The following is a 20,339-nucleotide window of genomic DNA, read 5'->3' as shown; positions in this document are numbered from 1 at the left end:
CTGACACATGATGCATTTGAGAGATGCATCTTATGTTCAAGTCTCACAAATGGTCTCAGAGGAAAGGTGTCTGTCAAGAGCCATTCTTAAGGAAGGGAAACAGAGAGAGGTGAAGGCTGAGGTTTGCCAAATTACACAAGAACTGGACAGAAAATCAGTAACAACAGGCTTCTGGAGTGAATCCTAATTCGAAAGTTTATGTTCAAATTGTTGTCAATATTTACAGAAGAGGTGAGGAGACACTGTGTCTTCAGCTCTGCCATGGTTTTGACGCTTCAGGGGTCTTGGCAATTGATGTCATTATGAACTCATAAAAATAACATGAAGGGTTTAGGTTCTTGTCTAATCTCAGTGCTATTCCTGGGCCATGAGAGTGTCACACAGCAGCAGCTTGGCGAAGAACCCTTCTGTGATCATGCCTCGCGTGTTGTGCTGGGAATCACACTCTCCTCGATCAACGACTGTGAAGTCATGTACTGCTGCTGTCCACATTGGTAGAGCAAAACAGAAGTATGGACATGTAATACAGAAGTGACACTGTGTCCATTTTGGAGAAGATAATACATCTATATGCATAGATCTGTGCGATGCCATTATTATGACATCATTGACTTTCTCACATAGAATAAAATCAGGTTTAAATTTTTTTTTTTGCCCACGAAGCTTTATGTCTCCAGCACACAACATTAAATTACAAGAAGAAAAATTTAGAGCAAAAGTGTTTTTCTATAATGTGAATATCCATGTTAAAATCAAATAAATGTACTAGTGTCCAAAAATTTATCTATTTGTTGAAAAGCCGCATATTTTTTGATGCTATATTTTCACTGTGGGTTTCAAAAGTACACAATTTCCACATTTATTAATCAAACGACACCCTCAATTACATTAAGGAAGAGCAACCCTTAATCTTTTGATTTAGGGAGAAGCTGCGGAGGAAATGTGCAAACAGAAGAAGTGAGAGTGTTTCGGTCCAGGGGAATCCCAGACACTTCTGTAAACCAGGGGTGCAACAAGCAGCACAAAGCATGAACCAACATGCTATGAGTTTCCAAAGAAGTCGATCACACATCAGTATTGGGGGAGTGAGGAATAACCTTGGTGTGCTAATACCACCCTTTGCAGAGGCCGCCAAACAGCTTCAACCCTCCCACGCCACATGATCATTAATTTATTACCACGAGCACACTATTTCTTTCCCTTTTTTTTTGACTTGACATTTTGGTGCACCACAGATTTTTAACATGAGATAAGATCTACAGTTCACCTCTGCACTGCCTCAAAACCAACTTTATACCAGGTACAAAGTCTGAGTTCACAACCTCACTAAACACCACAGTCACCAGCGTTTCCTCTATTACACTGCAAACACCAAAAGGTGAGTTAAGTGCCAGAAAAATATCTGAGTTTTAGTAAGGTTTATACTGCAGACTTTAGCCTTGGAAACATCATTTTTCTATGTAAAAAAATATTTAAATATTATATTAAAACAGTAGGAATATTCTCATTTGTACTTAAATGTATACAGTATTCCTGAGTAAGTACATTTTCCCTGGTAAATATAGAGGTTACTGCGCCAATACATCATTGCTGTGAATCAAAAAGCTTGACATTAAAAAAAAAAAAGAATGAAAGCTTTTCTACCTTTTCCAGTGCAGATGAGGAGGGGAAGTGGCTGTTTCTGCATATGTCCTAAATGGCATGGATTATGAGTCGCACAGAGCGCCGTGGTTTCAGTTCTTCCTTTCAGCCGTGAGTGTAGATGCTGCCAGGAGGAGCAGCAAATGGAGAGCTAGAGGATGGAGAGCTACTGAGTGGGAGGGTGATGATATATGGGGGGGAGACAAAGGATAGCCGATGGAGTAATTTTTCTATTAAAGGGACAGAGTTGATTTCTTCAGTACTAGTTGAAGAATGTAAATAAATAGAAATGAAAGAATAATCCCAGTTTTTTTTACTTTCCCACCAAAAAACTTGTTGCAGGTCCCTTGGCAGGTGGCCACACGTGTTTTCATACAGGGCTTCCTAGAAGAACAGCATAAACAAAATTGGCTCCAAAATACTCATCAACCTTTGACATGATTCTGACGCGCATCTTCAAACATGAGCATTTATAGTTTGAGACATCTGTGTGACTTCTTATTTTACCATTCCTGTATATGAAAACTTGTTTCCGTCACTGAAAAAAAACCTTTTTTTTTCCATTTGTGAGTCAAAATTTTGAGTTAATTTCTTAGAATTTCAATTTAAAAATATCCAACACAATAACTCAAAACTGAGAAAATTACTGCTTAATTGCTTTACCTGGTAAATTTTTTAAGATTTATTTTTAATGGCAGAAACACGCTTCTATTCATACACAGCCTGTATATACTTGCTTATACACTGCCTCATGTCTACACCATTTTTGTAAATGATCCATTCCCACAGTAACACTTTTGTCCAGTATGTGCTTCCTTTCTGTAACGGTTTAGAATATTCTAAGACAAAAATGAAATGGGTCGATTCAACAGCATCCTTCTGAGATTGTGGTCCATTTTTACATAATAGCAGCAAATGCGTGACGTCTGTTCCACTAAATCTCACAGGTGCTCTAATGGATTGAGATCTGGTGACTTGAGGTCATTTGAGTACAGTGAACTCATTGTCATGTTCAAAAACCCAGTTTGAGATTACCTGAGCTTTGTGCCACAGCTCACTCTCCTGCTGGAAGCAGAAGACGGCTACACTGTGCTAATACAGGCGAGCTATTTCCTTTAGCAACCGCTGAGTGTTGTTGCTGATGGACACGGTCAGCAACAGCACTCAGGTAGGGTGTGGTTAAATGATGATCAGTTGGTACTGAGGGGTCCAAAGTGTGCCATAAAAACATCCCTCACACTATTAGAGTACCAGCAGACTGAAGCATTAATAGAAAGCACAGTGGATCCATGCTTTCATGTCATTCACCCCAACATCTGACCCCACCATCTGGATGTCACACAGAAGACTCATCGGACCAGCTAGCATCTTTCCAATATTCCGTTGCCAGTTATGGTGAGGCTGAGTTGTTACCTGTTCTTGCCGAGAGTAGCATCAGGTGTAGCATCAGGTGTAGCATCAGGGGTGCTGGTTGTTCAGAGATGCTCTTCTGCCTACCTTAGTGATATTTGAGTTGCTTCTTATTAGATTAAAACAGTCTGGCTCAGTCGCTCAAAATTACCTTTCTTCCCCATTCTGATGCTTGGATGTGTCTACATGCCTAAATAGAGCTGCTGCCTTGTGACTGTCTGATATTTGCATTAACGAGCAGTTCAACAGATGTCCCTTTGTTGTACCTAACAACGTGACAGTATTTAAACAGTGCTCAGAGCATATCATACCATGTCGACTGAATCATCGCAGTAATCAGCAGCTGCAAAGTTCCATAAAATTAAACCATGTCAAATATAATAAATATGTACGCTGCTTGTTTATATATGATTTTTATCTTCTCGTCCCTCTGTGTACATCTTAACTAAAATCCAGGATTGTAATTCTAAAAAAAATAAGATGAGCTCAACTAAAAACTTTCATTTTCAAAGTCAGTCACATTAAAATGCAACAGGCTAATAACTTTGATCATCTCTTTCCAACTTTTTCACAAAACCTGGCCTTTATTGGACATTACACTGATGTGTACCTGCAGAGAGATTTTCCCAGTCACCTTTTCGCCCAGCGTGGGAAAAATGCACCGACAACGCTTTTTCCACTGAAGAACAATTTCATGGTTGTTTATTATAAACCAAAGAGCCAAAAAGGCACTGACCTGGCCTCTAACCCCCCATCCAAATCTAACTGAGCGTCTGTGTTCCAGGACAGGCCCAAGTCACGGGAGTAACTTCCTTGTCAGTGCATGTCGAACATGGAAATTATTACAGCACACATTATTTGTTTAAAGAAGAAGATATATGTTCATGATCCAAATTTTACTGGGATTTGACTATTGCACTTGGGTTCTCTCAGTGAAAGCATTAAAATACGAAATATCCACAGACAGTACACATGTCAACCCATTGCCTTTTATTGTTGTTTGGTTGCCTGGAAAATACTGTGTATTATAGAAATTACAGTATATTCATGTGTTAACTGGGTGCAAAACAGCCAGTGTTGACTACGCAACATTTCTGTTAATGGTGAACTGCAACGATCGACACATTTACAACTTTGTCTAGTTTTTCTTCCAAAATGTAACGATTGTAATTGATCGATTAGCCAAACTTCATTAAGTGCTTGTAGAAAGGTGCACACATTTGGGGGAAAATTTAACCTTGAACAAAAACTCCTGAAACTGTTTTAAATCCAGAATATTTTTAAACTACATTCATACAGATACACTTATCCTATGTGACTGAGACAGATCTAAACACAAGCTGACCTTTCTGAATGCAAATGCATTACCATGCATTTCACTTGGCCATTCAAACTATTTAGTGTTGTCCTCGGGGCTCATCGACGCTTAAAGCCGGCTGGCTCACTCAAACTTGATTCCCTGGGCCAGAGGAAGATCCTTGCTGTAATTGATTGTGCATGTCGAGCGCCTCATGTACTGCTTCCATGAATCACTGCCTGACTCTCTTCCACCGCCTGTATGTTTCTCCCCACCAAAAGCTCCTCCGATCTCTGCTCCGCTCGTGGGAATGTTGACATTTACGATGCCACAATCTGACCCTCTGGGGCCAAGCCAACGGAAAACCCGGCCTAGATCTTTGGTAAAGATGCTGCTGGACAGACCCTGCTTCACCTCATTGTTCCAGGCAAATGCCTCCTCCTCTGTCTTGAACTTCAGGACATACAGGATGGGGACAAAGGTTTCGGTGTGGACAATAGAGGCATCATGAGCCAGTCCTGTAATGATGGTGGGCTCCACATAATTTCCAGGACGGTCCATCACCTTTCCTCCACACACCACAGTGCCGCCCTGCTGCTTTGCCTGCTCGATGGCAGCCAGGTACTGCTTGACAGCTTGCTTGGTGTGCAGAGGACCATAGAGGGTGCTGGGGTCCCAGGGGTCTCCGATGCGGACTTGTTTATAGGCCTTGGCGAGACTTTCAACCACTGTGTCATGAACGCTCTCGTGCAGCATCAACCTCCTGGTTGTGGTGCAGCGCTGGCCAGCGGTTCCGACGGAAGCGAAGACGGCAGAGGGCACCACGAGATTCAGGTCAGCATCTTCAAACACGATAATGGCGTTGTTGCCACCGAGCTCCAGCAGCTTGCGCCCAAACCTTTCTTGCACCATCATGGCCACCATCTTGCCAACATAAGTGCTGCCAGTAAAGGACAACAGATCCACACGCTCATCCTTTGCCATGGCCGTGCCGATATCTGCTCCGCCACAGGTCATGGAGCAGATTGAGCCAGGGAGATTGTTCTGCTCCAGCACCTCAGCCACGATCTTGGTAACTGCAACACTTGTGAGAGGAGTGGTCGGAGCTCCTTTCCAGAGGCAGACGTTGCCGCAGGTCAGAGCGATGGCGTTGTTCCAGCCGTAGACAGCTACGGGGAAGTTGAAGGCGGTGATAATGCCGACCAGGCCGACTGGGTTCCACTGTTCAATGAGGGCGTGACCCGGTCTCTCTGAAGGCAGGATGGGCCCGCCGATCATTCTAGACAGACCAACTGCATAATCACAGACGTCAACGTACTCCTGAACTTCACCAACTCCCTCAACATAGATTTTGCCCATTTCCAGTGACACCAGACTTCCAAGTACTTTAATCTTTTTTCTCAATGCATCCCCAATCTGTCGCACAATCTCCGCTCTTTTAGGAGCGGGAATGTCTGCCCACAACTTCCAAGCCTCCTTCGTCTTCTGAACAGTCTCTTCATACTCCGCCAAAGTAGCCTGGGTAACTCTGGCAATCGGCTCATTGTTGGCAGGGCAGTATGACGTGATAACCTCCCCACTACCTCCCCAGCTACCGTTGTAAACACCTGGGTTGTCCTCAGACAAACCCAGCTCTTTGAGCCACGCGTATTTGGGCTGGTTGATCAGGAGACTTGACATAGCTGCTGACTGCTGGCACTGGGCAAGTGCAAATTTACTTCTTAAGAGGAGCCTGCTGTGCCGAGCAAGGGTCAGTGTGGTGCAGCGCTGCATGAGTGCTGGAAGGAAGCAAAGTTAAAAATTTATTTTGCACTAAAGAGAATTCAGAAATAATTATTGACATTTCAGCTTTAAAGTGAAAAAAGGAATGAAAACTACATTCTAGACCTAAAAGAGATGTCTTAAATCCTCCATACAACAATGGAGCTTAAAGTTATATAAAGGCAGCAAAAAACCTAAACTACATTTGAAAGGCTGAAAAGACCCAAAAAGGTTTGATATTTTTCCCCTACAGGGTGATGAGCCGCCAGCTTCACTGCAACATTTAACATTTGGCTTTAAATATTTAGATCTAATAAAATGAGCTATTTTTCATAACTTTCCACAAAAATAAAAATGTGAACATAATGTAGGTCTTGTAATGCAAGACGTTATTATTAACGAAGCGACCTTCAGCTGCTCCCTGTATTCACAAAGGGTCACCACAGCAGGCAGTGCTGGCTGTCGGATTTTTGTAAAGAGTGGCCTTTCTGACGAAGTCTCAGAGAGACTCTGTTAGGTGAATGTGTAACCCACCGGACTGTGTTGACTTTGTTACTACAACTAATTCAACTCATTAATTAATCTATAAATCAACCAATGAACCTATAGCTAACATTAAGGCAAAAAAAATTAACAAGTGCTAAGTTTCATACTCTTTAAAAAGTAAACATAATCTTATTGATGTGTCATTATTAGCCAAAGGAACATTTTGATGATACCACCTTGAAACAACAGAGCTATCTCCAATTTTCTGATGTTTTATGGATGGAAAAAAAAAAAAGCAAATTGATTTAAATTAATCAATAACAAAAATACATGCTTTTTATCGCACAACCAGTGTTACTGTCTTGGTCTAATATTGCAGGTTGTTAACAAACAAGAGCCAACTGGGCCTCATAAGTAATCCATAAAAAGATAAAACTTTCAAAGATATATTCATATTAACTTTGAATTAATAACATGGTAAACATCACTATTGCGACATGTATGAACCTACATATTACATAAAAAGTGTATTTTAGTAATTAGAAATCGAGAAGAGGCACAGTTATATAAACACCTTTCCTGAGGCTACTCTGCTACTGTCCAGCAAGTTCCTTAACCATTTCCACCGTGCGCTTGCGCAATTAACCCAACACCGGACAAACACGAGGCTGGAAAACTTGGATTGAGCTGCAAAAGCTGGACAATGATGACGCATAACGTGTAATCTAAGGATTGCATTTCCGATTTTCTAATATAAGCGTGTCCGTACAACAGCGCTGCTGCTTTTTCAGCGTGGACATGCTCGCTTAGAACAGTCAATGTTTTGAGTCTGACCGTGACCGTGACTCAAGGTCCTCCACTTTTCATTCACCAACACCAGCGTGTACTCATCAAGTCTGCACGTGCACGATCCGTGCATCGATTTTTAATCTTTAAAGTTACATTTGAGACACTTATGACGAGTTTTAACTCACGTCGATATGAAATCCTCAGGGCCACGTCCACTCCAAAGCATGGAAGTACTCGCAGTCACTTCCGACTATCACCGTGGAAACGGAAGTACTGAGAATTGCTGCTCTCTGATTGGACAGCTGTCTCGAAGCACTGTGGAGCCCGCTTTGTTGGACTGATGCATGCTAGCAGATTTCCTTTGTTGTGATTAATCGCTTTGTGGTTGTGTTTCTCCTGTAATAACATATATTGTTAAAGTTACTGTCGTTATAACTTAGAGGATGAGTGGTGGAGTGTACGGTGGTGGTGAGTATGATAATATGCTGATTTTATACACAACTGTCGTCCACGTTGTCCCTGGTTGGAGCTAGCCAGCTTTGTAGCTAGTTAGCTCGTTATGCTAGCTATGCTAAAGTTCTGCTTCGTAGTTGGTCAGCGATATAGTCTTGTGTCCATTTTAATTCTCATGTGTTTAGGGCTGTTCAAATATATAGATATCACAGGTGCTTAGTCGTGCAGACGTGAAGTGTTATACAAGTCACTCAGCCGGTGTCGTCTAGCTAGCAAGGAAATGAATGAAAATGGGCTTGCCGAGCTCACGAACAAATACCGTTTATGTTATGTAACGGTAAAAATAACGGTAGTTATGACGATACCGAGGCTCTCATCGCGATAAACCCAATACAAAGACCCTGCAAAGACATACTGATGACCCATCCTGTCGTTCCTGTGTTTTACAGAGAATAACTTCATAGTTCCTCCGGGTAGCCGGTGTCAGTTGTTATAAACGTGTAGGTACCGAATAGACCTTTTCATTAGTGACGCATGCGGCTTATAGTAAGATGCTTAGAAAGGATTCAAGGAGCTAATAAGACAATACAATAAATAATATTATAAGTAGAGTGCAACAAGCTGAGTACCAGTATAGAGTGTGGGTATAAATATAGGTGTAAATAAATACTTTAGCAGCAAAGGGCATGATGACCAGCATTGATAAAGTGACAGTGTCAGTAGTGGTTAAGGTGCTACAATAACAGTTCTTGTCCATTATGCATGGAGAAGTTTCCCAGCTTCTGGAATGAAGCTGTTTCTCAGTCTGCTGGTTTTGTATTTAATGCTCCTCAGCCTCCTGCCTGAGGGGACAAAGAATGTATGTGCTGGGTGAGTGGGGTCCTTCATTCATCTGGAGGTGTATATGTCTGTGACGGTTGGGAGGCTGCCTCCGACAACTCTCTGTGCAGCCTTCACCACCCTCTGTAGAGCTTTCCTCTGTGCCACAGTGCAGTTTCTGTGCCACACGTTGATGCCAGAGCACAGAACATTTTCCACCGCACATCTGTAGAAGGAGATGAGGACTGAGCTCTCCATTCCCGCACGCTTCAACCTCCTCAGGAAGTAGAGGCTCTGGTGAGCCTTCCTGATCAGGCTGGAAGTGTTTTTTTTCAAGGTGAGGTTGCTATCCAGGTACGTACCCAGGTACTTGTAGCTGGGTACTACTTCAACTGCAGATCCTCCAACGTGCAGGGGTGTGTGTCTTCCCCTCCTGAAATCCACAACCATCTCCTTCGTCTTCTTCTCATTTAAGCAGAGATTGTTTTTCCTGCAAAAGTCCTCCAAGTGTTCCACCTCCTTCCTGTAGCTGGTCTCATCATTGTTTGTGATGCAACCAGCCACAGCTGTGTCGTCCTCAAACTTTATAATAACACAGCTTGGATGGATGGGTGAGCAGTCATATGTAAGCAGCGTGAACAGGAGGGGACTTAGCACACAGCCCTGAGGGGAGCCAGTGCTGAGGACTCTGGAAGATGAGGAGACGTTGTGGATCCTCACAGACTGCGGTCTGTTGGTCAGGAAGTCCAGGACCCAGTTACAAAGAGAGGAGCTCAGTCCCAGGGTCAGTAATTTGTCAACAAGTGTCTGCGGGATAATTGTATTGCAAGCGGAGAAGAAGTCCATGAAGAGCAAACAGACGTAGGAATTCTTCTGCTCCAGGTGGGTGAGGGTGGTGTGAACCACAGAAGAGATGGCATCTTCTGTGGATCGATTCTTCCGGTAGGCGTACTGGTGTGGGTCTGAAGTGACTCTGATGGTGGCTTTGATGTGGGCCATAATCAGCCTCTCAAAGCATTTCGTGACGATCGGCATGATGGCTACTGGCTGTCACAGCAGAGCTCTTGGGGACTGGGATGATGGTGGCAGTCTTCATACAGGTGGGGACAGCTGCCTGGGTGAGGGAGGAGAAAAGAACAGAAACAACAACAAACAACGCACATGCACGCATATACACATATAAGTAATATAATTTGTATTTGATACCTCACTTTATAGATAGCTTCAATGTATTTAACCTCTTAGGACCTGGCATCCACATATGAAGACATCACATTTTGGGTTATTTAGACCAAAATACTCAATTTTGCTCTACAAGGGCCTGAAATCCACTCATGAGGACATTATACTGCTACTGTTCTGTCGAAATTTTAAACAAATATCCTCATATATGGTTCTCATTTTTCTTAGAAACAAAAAATCAGGTAAAATTTTTTTTTAGTAATTTATATATATTTTTTACATTCATTGGATCCCAATCAGCCCAAATATCAAAGAGAAATCAAAAATGCATGCCGTGGAAGAGTTCGGGTCTTAGGAGGTTAATGATTATTTAAGATTGATACAGCATAGTATTGCGATGTTTTGCGTGGGGATATTGTATCGATCCAGTGACACTAAATATAAATCTTTTATTAAATAAATTAAAATATTCTGGGAATACTATCAATAAGGAGGCACATCTCACCTTGTTGGTGGCAACCTTTCTGCAAACAGTTGCAGTCTGATGTGCATTGACTGCAATCACTCTGGGAGAGATTGTTGAACGTCTCAAATAATTTGCTGTCTAATTTATCAATAAGTTCTTTACAAAGACCCATGTTTTTTTTTTACAGATTTTATGAAGGCTGCATGGCTGGGAGCTTGATGTTATAAACCTGTGGCAGTGAAAATGCATGAACTCAAAGATTAAGATGTGTAGCCCAATACTTTTGCCCGCATTGTGTACAAATTACAGGAATAAAATGTTCCCCCATATTTTGTGCATAACTTCATTCGAAAAATGTTCAATCGCAGCCCTTCCCTTATTTCTGCAGATGAGGTGGGAGCATTGGTGTTTGACATTGGCTCTTATTCTGTAAGAGCTGGCTACGCAGGAGAAGACTGTCCCAAGGTAAGTGGCTCACTCGAATGACCTTATTAACAACGTGTCTTTTCTTCCTCTGTGCATCTTCAACATCCCTCTGGGGGAACGGCAATGATGAGAAATCAGGGTTGGAGTCACCTTGGAGGCAGGAGGCATAAATTGAGTTCAGATTATTCCAGAATACTTCCTTTTTCTGTTTCCTCTGGTTTACGTGCAAGTCCTGAGGGATAAAATGAATCTTGTGTGAATAAATGTAAGACATTACAGATGGACACTAATCGCCTATCAGCAGATTATATGCAAGCACAAATTCTACCATTTAAAAGATGTTTTTTCTTTCTGCTTTTGACATAACCCTCTTCTTCTGAAAATCCTCTCAGCATTTAGCTAGACACTGTAAATACAGTTTTTGCATAATAAACTGGTCAAAAACGGCCAGATTCAAATCAGGTACTTTTGAAAATTTCCCAACTGTTTGTCTTCATAATTCAGGAGGGATTGCATCACATTATGGCACCTCAGTGTTCCACAAAAATGTCAATTCATTCACTCACTGCAAAGGAGGATGACTAACTTTGTGAAAGGAGTTTTTGTGAATTTCTGTTGTTATGCTGGTCCGAAATCAGGCTCTTGCAAACAGCCTTAACCTGTAATTTGGTGTGTTTTGTTTCTTTTGTCCCATCTCAGGCGGACTTTCCCACAGTAATAGGTGTGACTCTTGACCGAGAGGATGGCAGCACACCCATGGAGACTGATGGTGACAAGGGCAAGCAGAGCGGCACCACCTACTATATTGATACCAATCAGCTGAGGGTACCCAGAGAGAACATGGAGGTCATGTCTCCGCTCAAGAATGGCATGAGTAAGCGTTTAGTCCAAGTGATTGGAGAATAGGACTTTTTTCACCTGTACATAAAAGACTGGCCTTGATCTTTTCATATGTATGTTGTAAAAAAGGATTTAAATAAATGGGAAGAAGAGCTGTTGGAAAACACGGAACAGGTTTTGATCTCTGATGCAAATGTGAATGTGTATAATCTGGCCTGCTTGATCCAAATCCATAATTAGTCTGTTTTGGTCTGACAACGACTTCATTGGCGAGCTCGTTAAACCCTGGCTGACGTGTATATATATATATATATATATATATATATATATATATGACTGGAGCGCATCATGAATATTAATGAGATTATTTGAAGCTCAAGGCAGCTCATCAGCATCAGCTGTGGTGTGCAGTGTTCTCCTGATGGAAGCCAAGCCCTCTGCAATCTGTGGTTTACTGCAGTGTCTGTGTCATAACGGGGCATGTGCGGAATAACCCAAACTGTGTTTGGGCTTATTTTGAAAAACTTTGGATTTCAGTTTAACGGTCACCAACCAGGGCTGTTGCTGCTGCTGTTGGTCTGGTTCCCCAGTGAGCAGCAGGGCTGTAAATGAACTAAACTGGTTTAAAAAAGACTAAATTGGTGATTTGGCTCTTCTGCGATGGTGTTTGTATGCTGGAGCGGACTAAGCTTTAGAGGTTCGTTTTTATGTTCTGGTCAGCTGAACAGTTTTCTTTCCTTATTAGAAATTTCAGATATTTGCAGTTTATGGTTGTTCACGTCATCGACTGATCTTTTGATTGTTCTTTGGGTGAAACAATTATTCATTTGCCCTAAATGCCCTTTACTTAGTTTTCAGATTTACTTACTTGAACATTTATTAGTATCAGAAGTGACATAAAGTTACTGTTAGTTTTTTTTCATATAATTCATTTAACTAAGCCATTTCAGGCTCTAACATCGCAGCAGTTTGCTTCTATATTTGGGTTTTGGACTGTTGGACAACTAAAAATTGTAATGGCCATGTTTGTTTGTAGTGGCTTGATTCACAGATAATAAATGGCTTTTGCCAGTTAAAGTATTAAGTGATTGCAGTCCACTGATGGTGTTGACACTTTTTAAAGCATTTACCCAAAGTATTAGTGATGGCAAGTGCCCCAGTGCACTGACCTAGCTGCTGATGCTCATCAGAATCTGGTCCACTGGAGTTTCTCAGGCTATTTAGAGATGAGTGTGACACAAATCTTAATTGCAGCAGAAGAGCACAGTGGGACCAGAGTCTCCCTTAGAGGGCTAACCTGGAAAAATGGTGCCTGGTGCTCAAATTATTATCTAAAAAAAATTATAATTGCTCCAATTTCTCCGCCATCTGACCCAACACACATGATAGTGTTGATGAAGGGGCTTTTTGAGGTCTGTATCCACAGAGACTGCAAAGCCTTAGCATGACAACGTTGCTGTTATTTGCTTATGGTAAATGGTCTGTATTTGTATAGTGCTTTACTTAGTCCCTATGGACCCCAAAGCGCTTCACACTACACCCAGTCATCCACCCATTCACACACACATTCACACACTGGTGATGGCACAGGCACCCTGGGGCGCACTGACAGAGGCCAGGCTGCCGGACACTGGCACCACCAGCCCCTCTGACCAGGCAACGGGTGAAGTGTCTTGCCCAAGGACACAACGACCGAGACTGCCCGATTACAAGACGAACTGCCAACTCTTGAGCCACGATTGATATTCACGTCTTTTAATTTAAACTAGTAAATGTTAACAAAAAGCTGCAGCTCTTCATATGAAATGTAAATGGTTTTGGCTACCTTATTCTATGCACAAGTGATTGCTTTGTCATATGTTTTAATGTAGGTACGGTGACATAAAAAAAGATTTCAGAGGTGTTTGGCAGTTACCAGGCCCTTCATTTGTTTTCTCTTAACTCTGCCTCTAGTTGAGGACTGGGACAGTTTCCAGGCTATTCTGGATCACACGTACAAGATGCACTTCAAGTCTGAACCCAGCCTGCACCCCGTGCTCATGTCAGAAGCGTCGGTGAGTTAACTTTTGAGTCTCAAAAAATTAATCGGTTTGATTTGCTGCTCTGTTTAAAAATAAATATGTGACACATTAATGTTAACATCTGAGCTATTTGAGCTCAGCGCCATGTGAAGAGTGTGTTTCCTGTCCTTGCCCTCATCACCATCTGCAGGTATCTGTGTGTATCTGGCAGTGATTTGTTGTAAGTGGGCTAACTTCTGTTCTGTGTTTGCAGTGGAACACACGAGCAAAGAGAGAGAAACTAACAGAGCTGATGTTTGAGCATTACAACATTCCTGCCTTCTTCCTTTGCAAGTCAGCCGTGCTCTCTGCGTATCCTTTACTGTTTCACGTCATCCAGGACGGACACTAAAGCAGTGCGTTCAGTTAATCATCACAGACAGCTCTGATGAAATTTCATGCCATCTGCTGGACTTTAAACCACATATTTCTTTAACTTTAAACATACAAGCTTTGCCAATGGGCGGTCTACAGGCCTGGTTCTAGACAGTGGTGCAACACACACTACTGCAATTCCAGTGCACGACGGCTATGTTCTGCAGCAAGGTGAGAAGCTATTGTAACATACACATCATAAAATCATAAAGGGACTGCAGTTTGACCAGAAGAGCTCAGCTTGCTGTGATGAGCCAATCCCAGCTGCCGTAACGCAGGAGGCGGGTACACCTTGGACAAGTTACCAGCCTGTCGCAGGGCTGATGGATGGACCGTTAACATAACATGCATGTTTTTGAACTGTGGGAGATTATTTTGCAAAGGTATCGTGAGACTGGGAGCAGGATTTACTGTGAACGTTTCTGATTGGTCAAGTACTTGCCCTCCTCCTCCTTTGGGCTCCTTCCTTCAGGGATTGCTGCAGCGGATCGTGTGTCCATCTAACGTTTTCCTAAGCAGCATTGTTTTCTGTCACAGCAGCACTCTGCGTGTCCTCTTTCACTACATCCACAAAAATTTTCTGTGGCCTTTTTTGTTTACTGTCTTTCTAAAGATAAATGAAGAACAGGATATCTGACAAATAGAAAAGCAAAGTCAGGTTTTATTCATTAGTTAATAAGACCAGATTTATTAATTATGCTGAGGACAAAATCCAGCAGGAATGGGAGTGATCCATTCAGGGTCACTGTTACTGTGCAGTCTTTGTAGAAAATGATAAATGGGGTGTTACTGAAGTCACATTACGGTCTTTGAGTGCTTTTAAATGATATGTGTTACGGTGCCTACAAAGTTACCGTGTCATTGAAGTTGCGTTACTCTTTCACTCTCAACAGGCATCGTCAAGTCGCCCCTGGCTGGAGACTTCATGAGCATGCAGTGCAGGGAGCTGTTTCAGGAGCTAAATGTGGAGATAATCCCTCCCTACATGATTGCATCGAAGGTACGATCTGTGGGAGTGATTGTTTCATTTGATGAATGTTAAATGATTAACTTTGCTCAACATTTACCACGCCTGGCTTTTCTACACATCATTGCCACATTACTGGGTTCAAGCCCTTATTGCCATGAGTCTAACCACAGTGGGGGGGTTTGTCCATACAGGATCCAGTGCGGGAGGGAGCCCAAGCCAGTTGGAAGAAAAAGGAGAAACTACCTCAAGTCACCCGCTCTTGGCACAACTACATGTGTAATGTAAGCAGCAAACTCGGCAGCACAGTAATAATAATTACATGTTTGGTAATGAAAGTGTGTCTTTTTCTTCCAGTGTGTAATCCAGGACTTCCAGGCATCAGTGCTGCAGGTGTCAGACTCTCCATATGATGAACAGTGAGAGTGGTTTGATCCTGTACTTCAGTTTAACAGATTCACTCTAACGCTGTACTAGAAAAAGAGTCACATTAGAACCAGAGATGTTTACTCACACATAGATCGATATGATACATTTCAGTACTTTCCCCCCCTTTTCTTTTGTTCATCAGGGTTGCTGCCCAGATGCCCACAGTGCACTATGAGCTGCCCAATGGCTACAACTGTGACTTTGGAGCAGAGAGGCTGAAGATCCCAGAGGGGCTGTTTGACCCCTCCAATGCTAAGGTGAGTTTTACTCAGCAGGTCCCGGATGAATGAACGGCGCTGGTGATTAAATGTATATTGCTCTGAGGTGGTCAAATGTTTTTATTTATGAATGTAACATTTGTGTTTGATCGCTTTTAGGGACTGTCTGGGAACACCATGCTAGGAGTTGGCCACGTCGTGACAACAAGTGTGGGAATGTGCGACATCGACATCCGGCCTGTAAGCACCTCGTTCAACTGGATTTTCTTTTCAGAAACACCGTTTTATGTAATCTGAGTAGTTTTTGTGCTTCGTATCTGTGCCTAAACCCTACAACCCCACTTACTGACCTGTGACTGTTATCCAAGGGTCTGTATGGCAGTGTGGTGGTGACTGGTGGAAACACGCTCATTCAGGGCTTCACTGACCGACTGAACAGAGAACTCTCCCAGAAAACCCCTCCGGTGAGTATCAGCCAGTGCCAGCATGTCACTAAATATGTTTTTATCAGTACCATCTTTAGCTTTAGTCAGTGATGTACTGCAATGTTTGTCTTTCCATTTTAAATTTGCTACATTTTGTTCATCATTTTTTGAGAGACCTTTAATCGCGTGCTTTTGCAGAGTATGAGGTTGAAGCTGATAGCAAACAGCACTACAGTGGAGCGCCGGTTCAGCGCCTGGATAGGAGGCTCCATCCTGGCATCTCTGGTAAGGACACACAAAATGACTTCATGTCTGTACCACATTAAAGGCACTAAAGTGTTTTCAGAGTCTTTTAAACATTTTTCTTGCATCCTCCAGGGAACCTTCCAGCAGATGTGGATCTCCAAACAGGAGTATGAGGAGGGAGGAAAGCAGTGCGTGGACAGGAAGTGCCCTTGATTTGACCCCCGATCCTCATCGTCTTTTTCACTGCAAGCTCAACGTCGTGAATGGTTCCCCCCTCTGACCCAGACTCAGGAACACCTCGCTGTTTTATTTTTGTACGACTTGTTTTTAAAACAGAGTTTGTCCATACACCTGTCTGGGATTTGCTGTAGAAAACAAACATCTGCAATTTCAGCTCCTCTGAGAGCTCCCTGAAAGTCGGCCGGTTGCCTTATCTGTAAGTTGTTGGTGGGAACCTCGAATCAAAAAGTCAAGTTTCTGATCAAAACGACAGAGTACAGAAGCCAAAATGATTTGTGCAGAATGCTGATATGGTAAACTTGGGATGATTAGGATGTATTTGGAAAAACAACCTGTTAGTTTGACGTGAATATCGTCTCGTTCATGAACCTTTTTTTTCTTCCTATGTAGCAGGTCAAGTCGTCACAGGTAAAGGCCAGTCCGTTCCTACCTGTGCTTACTGGTATTAACTCAAATCTGTATTTAATTTTCAGTCTTGCTTGTCATTGGCTTCATGTGGTCTTTTACAAATAAAGTTGGTTTTTTTTAATGATTAACTGAGTGCTGTAGTCTCAATAGCCCACTGGTTACTTAAGTTCTGAGGGTTTTCATACAGGAGCGTAAAGAACACCGGAGTCGGGGTCAAATAGAGAGAGCGGCACACTTTAGAGCCATCTTACATAATTTATCTTTGAGATCACATGAAAGGTGGTCATACAACAGTTTCAGTCCATCCATGGCTATTTGATGAGCTGATTCACACTAGTCAGATCCACATTTTCAGGATGCAGGAGCTTTAATCTGGGGGAACCTCTCCTGTAACTTGGTGAGACGTCTCTTCTTTAAGTTTTCATTCCTTGCCCTTTCCCGAAGGTAATTCTCAATACGCAGCCTGAAGGAGAAAGGAAGTAAAATCCTTTGTAAGAAAAGTATCACGTACTTAAAAATGTACATGATATTGCATACACTGGTCTTACCTTATATGTGGTTCAACAAACTTGGGTGTGTAGAACCTCTTGCGCTTGTATCGTCTGTTCATGTACCAGGGAATAGCATACTCTTTGAATCGATACCTGTGGAGGAAATAAATCAATGAGATTACAGGGCGTCCAATAAAAGTCTCAAATTAGCTTTGCCAAGGATGAATCGGTTCAGCTGCTCATTACCACAACTATGGACGGGTGCTTACGTGGTGCTTTTCTACTCTGAGCACTCGAAGCGCTTTAAGCCAATCGCATTGCGGCAAGGTTAAGATGAACGTGACGTGGTTGTTAGTGCCAGATTGGCTGCTCCAAGTAGTTCAAAACTGCTGAAAATTTGTCCAATGAGTGGCAGTTCTCTGTCCAAACAATAGCCTGGTGGTTTCAGGGGAGAACTGATAGGCTGTTTCAAGCCAATAGGAAGGAAACAGTAACTCAAATCACCACATGTTAGAACCAAGGCATACAGAAGAGCATATCTGAACACGCAATATGTCAAACCTAGGATCAGGTGGGCCACAGCAGCAGCAGACCGCATGGATTGCCGCTCCTGTCAGACAGGAAACTGAGGCTACAATTCACAAGGGCTCACCAGCACCGGGCAACAGAAGATTGGAAAAAGATTGTTTGGTCTGATGAGATTTCATTTCTGCTGCAACATTCAGACAATAGTCCAAATTTGGTATAAACAACATGAAATCCTGGATCCATCCTGCCTCGGATCAACAGTTCAGGCTGATGGTGGTGGTGGTATGATGTGTGGGGGCTATTTAAATGCCACAGCCTAGCTGAGTATAGTTGTTGATCATTTCATCCCTTTATAACAACAATATGCTGATCTTCTGATGACTGCTTCCAGCAGGATCAAGCAGCATATCGCAGAGCTGAAAGCAGCTTAAACTGGTTTCTTGGTAAATACTCTTTATTTTATTTTTCAATCCAAGAAAACACTGATAATATTTTTCAGGCTCAATCTGAGAATGAAATATGTGTAACAAAGCTTGGACCACATGTGTTTATATGGACCTACTATGTCCTGCAAACAGGCCGTTTCCCCATCACCATATGATAAAGGTATGACATATCTTTTTCCCATGTAGGTCTGATATGCAAGACTGCCCTCACCAGTACACATATCCAAATATGTTCCTCCTCCAGGCTCCTGGTCGGCCTTTCTCTTGTCCTGTTTGCAGCAGACGCAGTGCACTCTCTCTCTCCTTCGCCACCGTCTCTAGCCTGATCATGGACCGCTCAACCTGGGAGGGGAGAAAGCCTCATATAATCATTGGCACCTACATCGTGTCAGCTATCAGCTCAGCATGAGACGAACCTTTCTTAGTCTTTCTGGACTTGGCATCTGGACCCTCTGCCTTTTTGCTTCCTGTTCAAGTGTGAGCAGCATGTTCTTTTCTTTCAGCAGGACATACCTGAGACACAATCAGAGGGTTACACGCCGCTAAATGTTTCCACTGAGACGCTTCATTTCCACACAGCTCACCAGAGTTTGTGCAAGTCCTCGTTGCTCTTTGTTCTCAGTTGTTTGGCAGTCCACGGTGCGCCTAATAGTGCAAGAAGTTATAACAACCTCGTTAGTGCAATAGTAAAATGATCATGTCACTCTAAACTCACACATCTGACCACAAACAATTTGTTAAACAGTATTTACTATACTTTTTAACAAATTGTGCTGATAAATAGTGTTTAGCAGATTGTGTTTACACTGATCTACATTCAGGTGCAAATAAAATGAACATATTCAGGTTGATTCAAACTACAATCAAACCTGCAGACAATGTTCTCTTTGCGTGCTGTAATATTTTACCTGACTTCACATTGGCCTCTCCCCAGTTCTCAGGTGAATCAAAGAACTCCTCTAGTCCTCTCCTGCTGATGGTTGTGTGCAGAGCTCGATACTGACCTGGAGAGCTGATGGGATTGCTCCAGGATGGGGTGACAATGGGAGACTTCTCCCTGTTGAACATGAAGAAAGTGCACACAGTAAGCCTGATAACAAATGCCGAAGCAGGTAAATTATTTTTCCGCAATTAAAAAAACCCCCAAACAACAAAAACTGAATTCAGGGAATTCCATCTTGAAATTTAAGTGTTACATTTCAGCACTTTCTGGTTTAATCCCAGGCAGATATTTTTGGTGTTAAGCTCTTTAACGTCAAATAAGACTTTGGATCATTTGAAGTTCTTTGGAGCCTCTTCTGTCCTAAAACATCACTGACCTGTCAGTTGGTCTTTAGGCTGTGACTTACTTTTCACACGTATAGTTAACAGCTGTGTATTGATGGGACATAATGGAGACCCCACGATCACAGCAGTCAAAATCTCACTTCAGTCTTAAATACAGCCATAAAACCATAAATGTCCACTGAGTACATCAACATGGGAACTCGGGGTTTCTACCTCACCGTAATAAAGAAAACCTGTCTCTTTGACTTTGCTGTAAACAATCACTGGCATCTTTGCGCAAACAGGGACTGCTGAGCTGTTGACCGACAGCTTTGAATGTGTCGTTGTTAACCCACATTATTGTTCCGTTTTGGGGAATGCATTAAACTGATCTCTTACCTGAGAAGAGAAGTCTGGCATTTGGCCGAACTAACAGCGCCCTGTCGCGCGTTTGTCGCTGAGGATATCCTAAAGACATTTTGAAACTGCTTGCAAAGAGTCAAAACGCGTCCTGCGGATGAGGACGCCGCCATTTTTGATGTAGCGCTTCCCATATTACCCAGAATGCATTTTGTCTCTTTTTCTTAAAAAGAAAAAGAAAGAAAAAAGAAGAAAGATATATTTTTAAATAATTTTATGGTGCTAAATACATTATTATAATATTAATTTA

The 20,339-nt window shown here is 42.5% G+C and overlaps 3 protein-coding genes across 3 annotated transcripts; 1 reads left to right on the top strand and 2 right to left on the bottom strand.

Annotated features, from left to right (window-relative positions):
• Positions 1–4,020: 4,020 nt before the first annotated feature.
• Positions 4,021–7,656, bottom strand: aldh7a1 (aldehyde dehydrogenase 7 family, member A1). The gene is made up of 2 exons (XM_080878734.1): positions 7,570–7,656; positions 4,021–6,126 (listed from the first exon to the last, which is right to left on the bottom strand). Exon 2 carries the CDS (start codon positions 6,119–6,121, stop codon positions 4,493–4,495), a length of 1,629 nt encoding a protein of 542 aa, XP_080734860.1. The 5' UTR covers positions 6,122–6,126; positions 7,570–7,656; the 3' UTR covers positions 4,021–4,492.
• A 34-nt stretch (positions 7,657–7,690) lies between these two features.
• Positions 7,691–17,066, top strand: actl6a (actin-like 6A). Its single transcript, XM_080878735.1, has 14 exons — positions 7,691–7,852; positions 10,693–10,769; positions 11,430–11,604; positions 13,524–13,624; positions 13,845–13,942; positions 14,082–14,176; positions 14,899–15,005; positions 15,167–15,256; positions 15,330–15,391; positions 15,544–15,658; positions 15,779–15,859; positions 15,988–16,083; positions 16,243–16,329; positions 16,423–17,066. Exons 1-14 carry the CDS (start codon positions 7,828–7,830, stop codon positions 16,501–16,503), a joined length of 1,290 nt encoding a protein of 429 aa, XP_080734861.1. The 5' UTR covers positions 7,691–7,827; the 3' UTR covers positions 16,504–17,066.
• On the bottom strand, positions 16,728–20,214 carry mrpl47 (mitochondrial ribosomal protein L47). Its single transcript, XM_080878737.1, has 7 exons — positions 20,069–20,214; positions 19,312–19,460; positions 18,988–19,048; positions 18,820–18,916; positions 18,615–18,745; positions 17,487–17,582; positions 16,728–17,401 (listed from the first exon to the last, which is right to left on the bottom strand). Exons 1-7 carry the CDS (start codon positions 20,200–20,202, stop codon positions 17,290–17,292), a joined length of 780 nt encoding a protein of 259 aa, XP_080734863.1. The 5' UTR covers positions 20,203–20,214; the 3' UTR covers positions 16,728–17,289.
• Between the last annotated feature and the right edge of the window lie 125 nt (positions 20,215–20,339).

Source organism: Rhamphochromis sp. 'chilingali' (genome assembly GCF_963969265.1).
Source record: "Rhamphochromis sp. 'chilingali' genome assembly, chromosome: 3".
In the NCBI taxonomy this organism is placed as follows: domain Eukaryota; kingdom Metazoa; phylum Chordata; class Actinopteri; order Cichliformes; family Cichlidae; genus Rhamphochromis; species Rhamphochromis sp. 'chilingali'.
This window is presented reverse-complemented; position numbering and strand designations above follow the sequence as displayed.

Bases quoted from the DNA above. Each gene is read 5' to 3' on its own strand.
- aldh7a1 (XM_080878734.1), bottom strand. From the start codon at position 6,121: ATGCAGCGCTGCACCACACTGACCCTTGCTCGGCACAGCAGGCTCCTC.
- actl6a (XM_080878735.1), top strand. From the start codon at position 7,828: ATGAGTGGTGGAGTGTACGGTGGTG. The intron at 13,943-14,081 runs GTATCCTTTACT...TAAACATACAAG, and splicing joins AAGTCAGCCGTGCTCTCTGC to CTTTGCCAATGGGCGGTCTA. The intron at 16,330-16,422 runs GTAAGGACACAC...TGCATCCTCCAG, and splicing joins GCTCCATCCTGGCATCTCTG to GGAACCTTCCAGCAGATGTG.
- mrpl47 (XM_080878737.1), bottom strand. From the start codon at position 20,202: ATGGCGGCGTCCTCATCCGCAGGACGCGTTTTGACTCTTTGCAAGCAG. The intron at 19,049-19,311 runs GTAAAATATTAC...TTGCACTATTAG, and splicing joins AGAGGCCAATGTGAAGTCAG to GCGCACCGTGGACTGCCAAA. The intron at 17,583-18,614 runs GTGAGGGCAGTC...TTTCCTCCACAG, and splicing joins ATATTTGGATATGTGTACTG to GTATCGATTCAAAGAGTATG.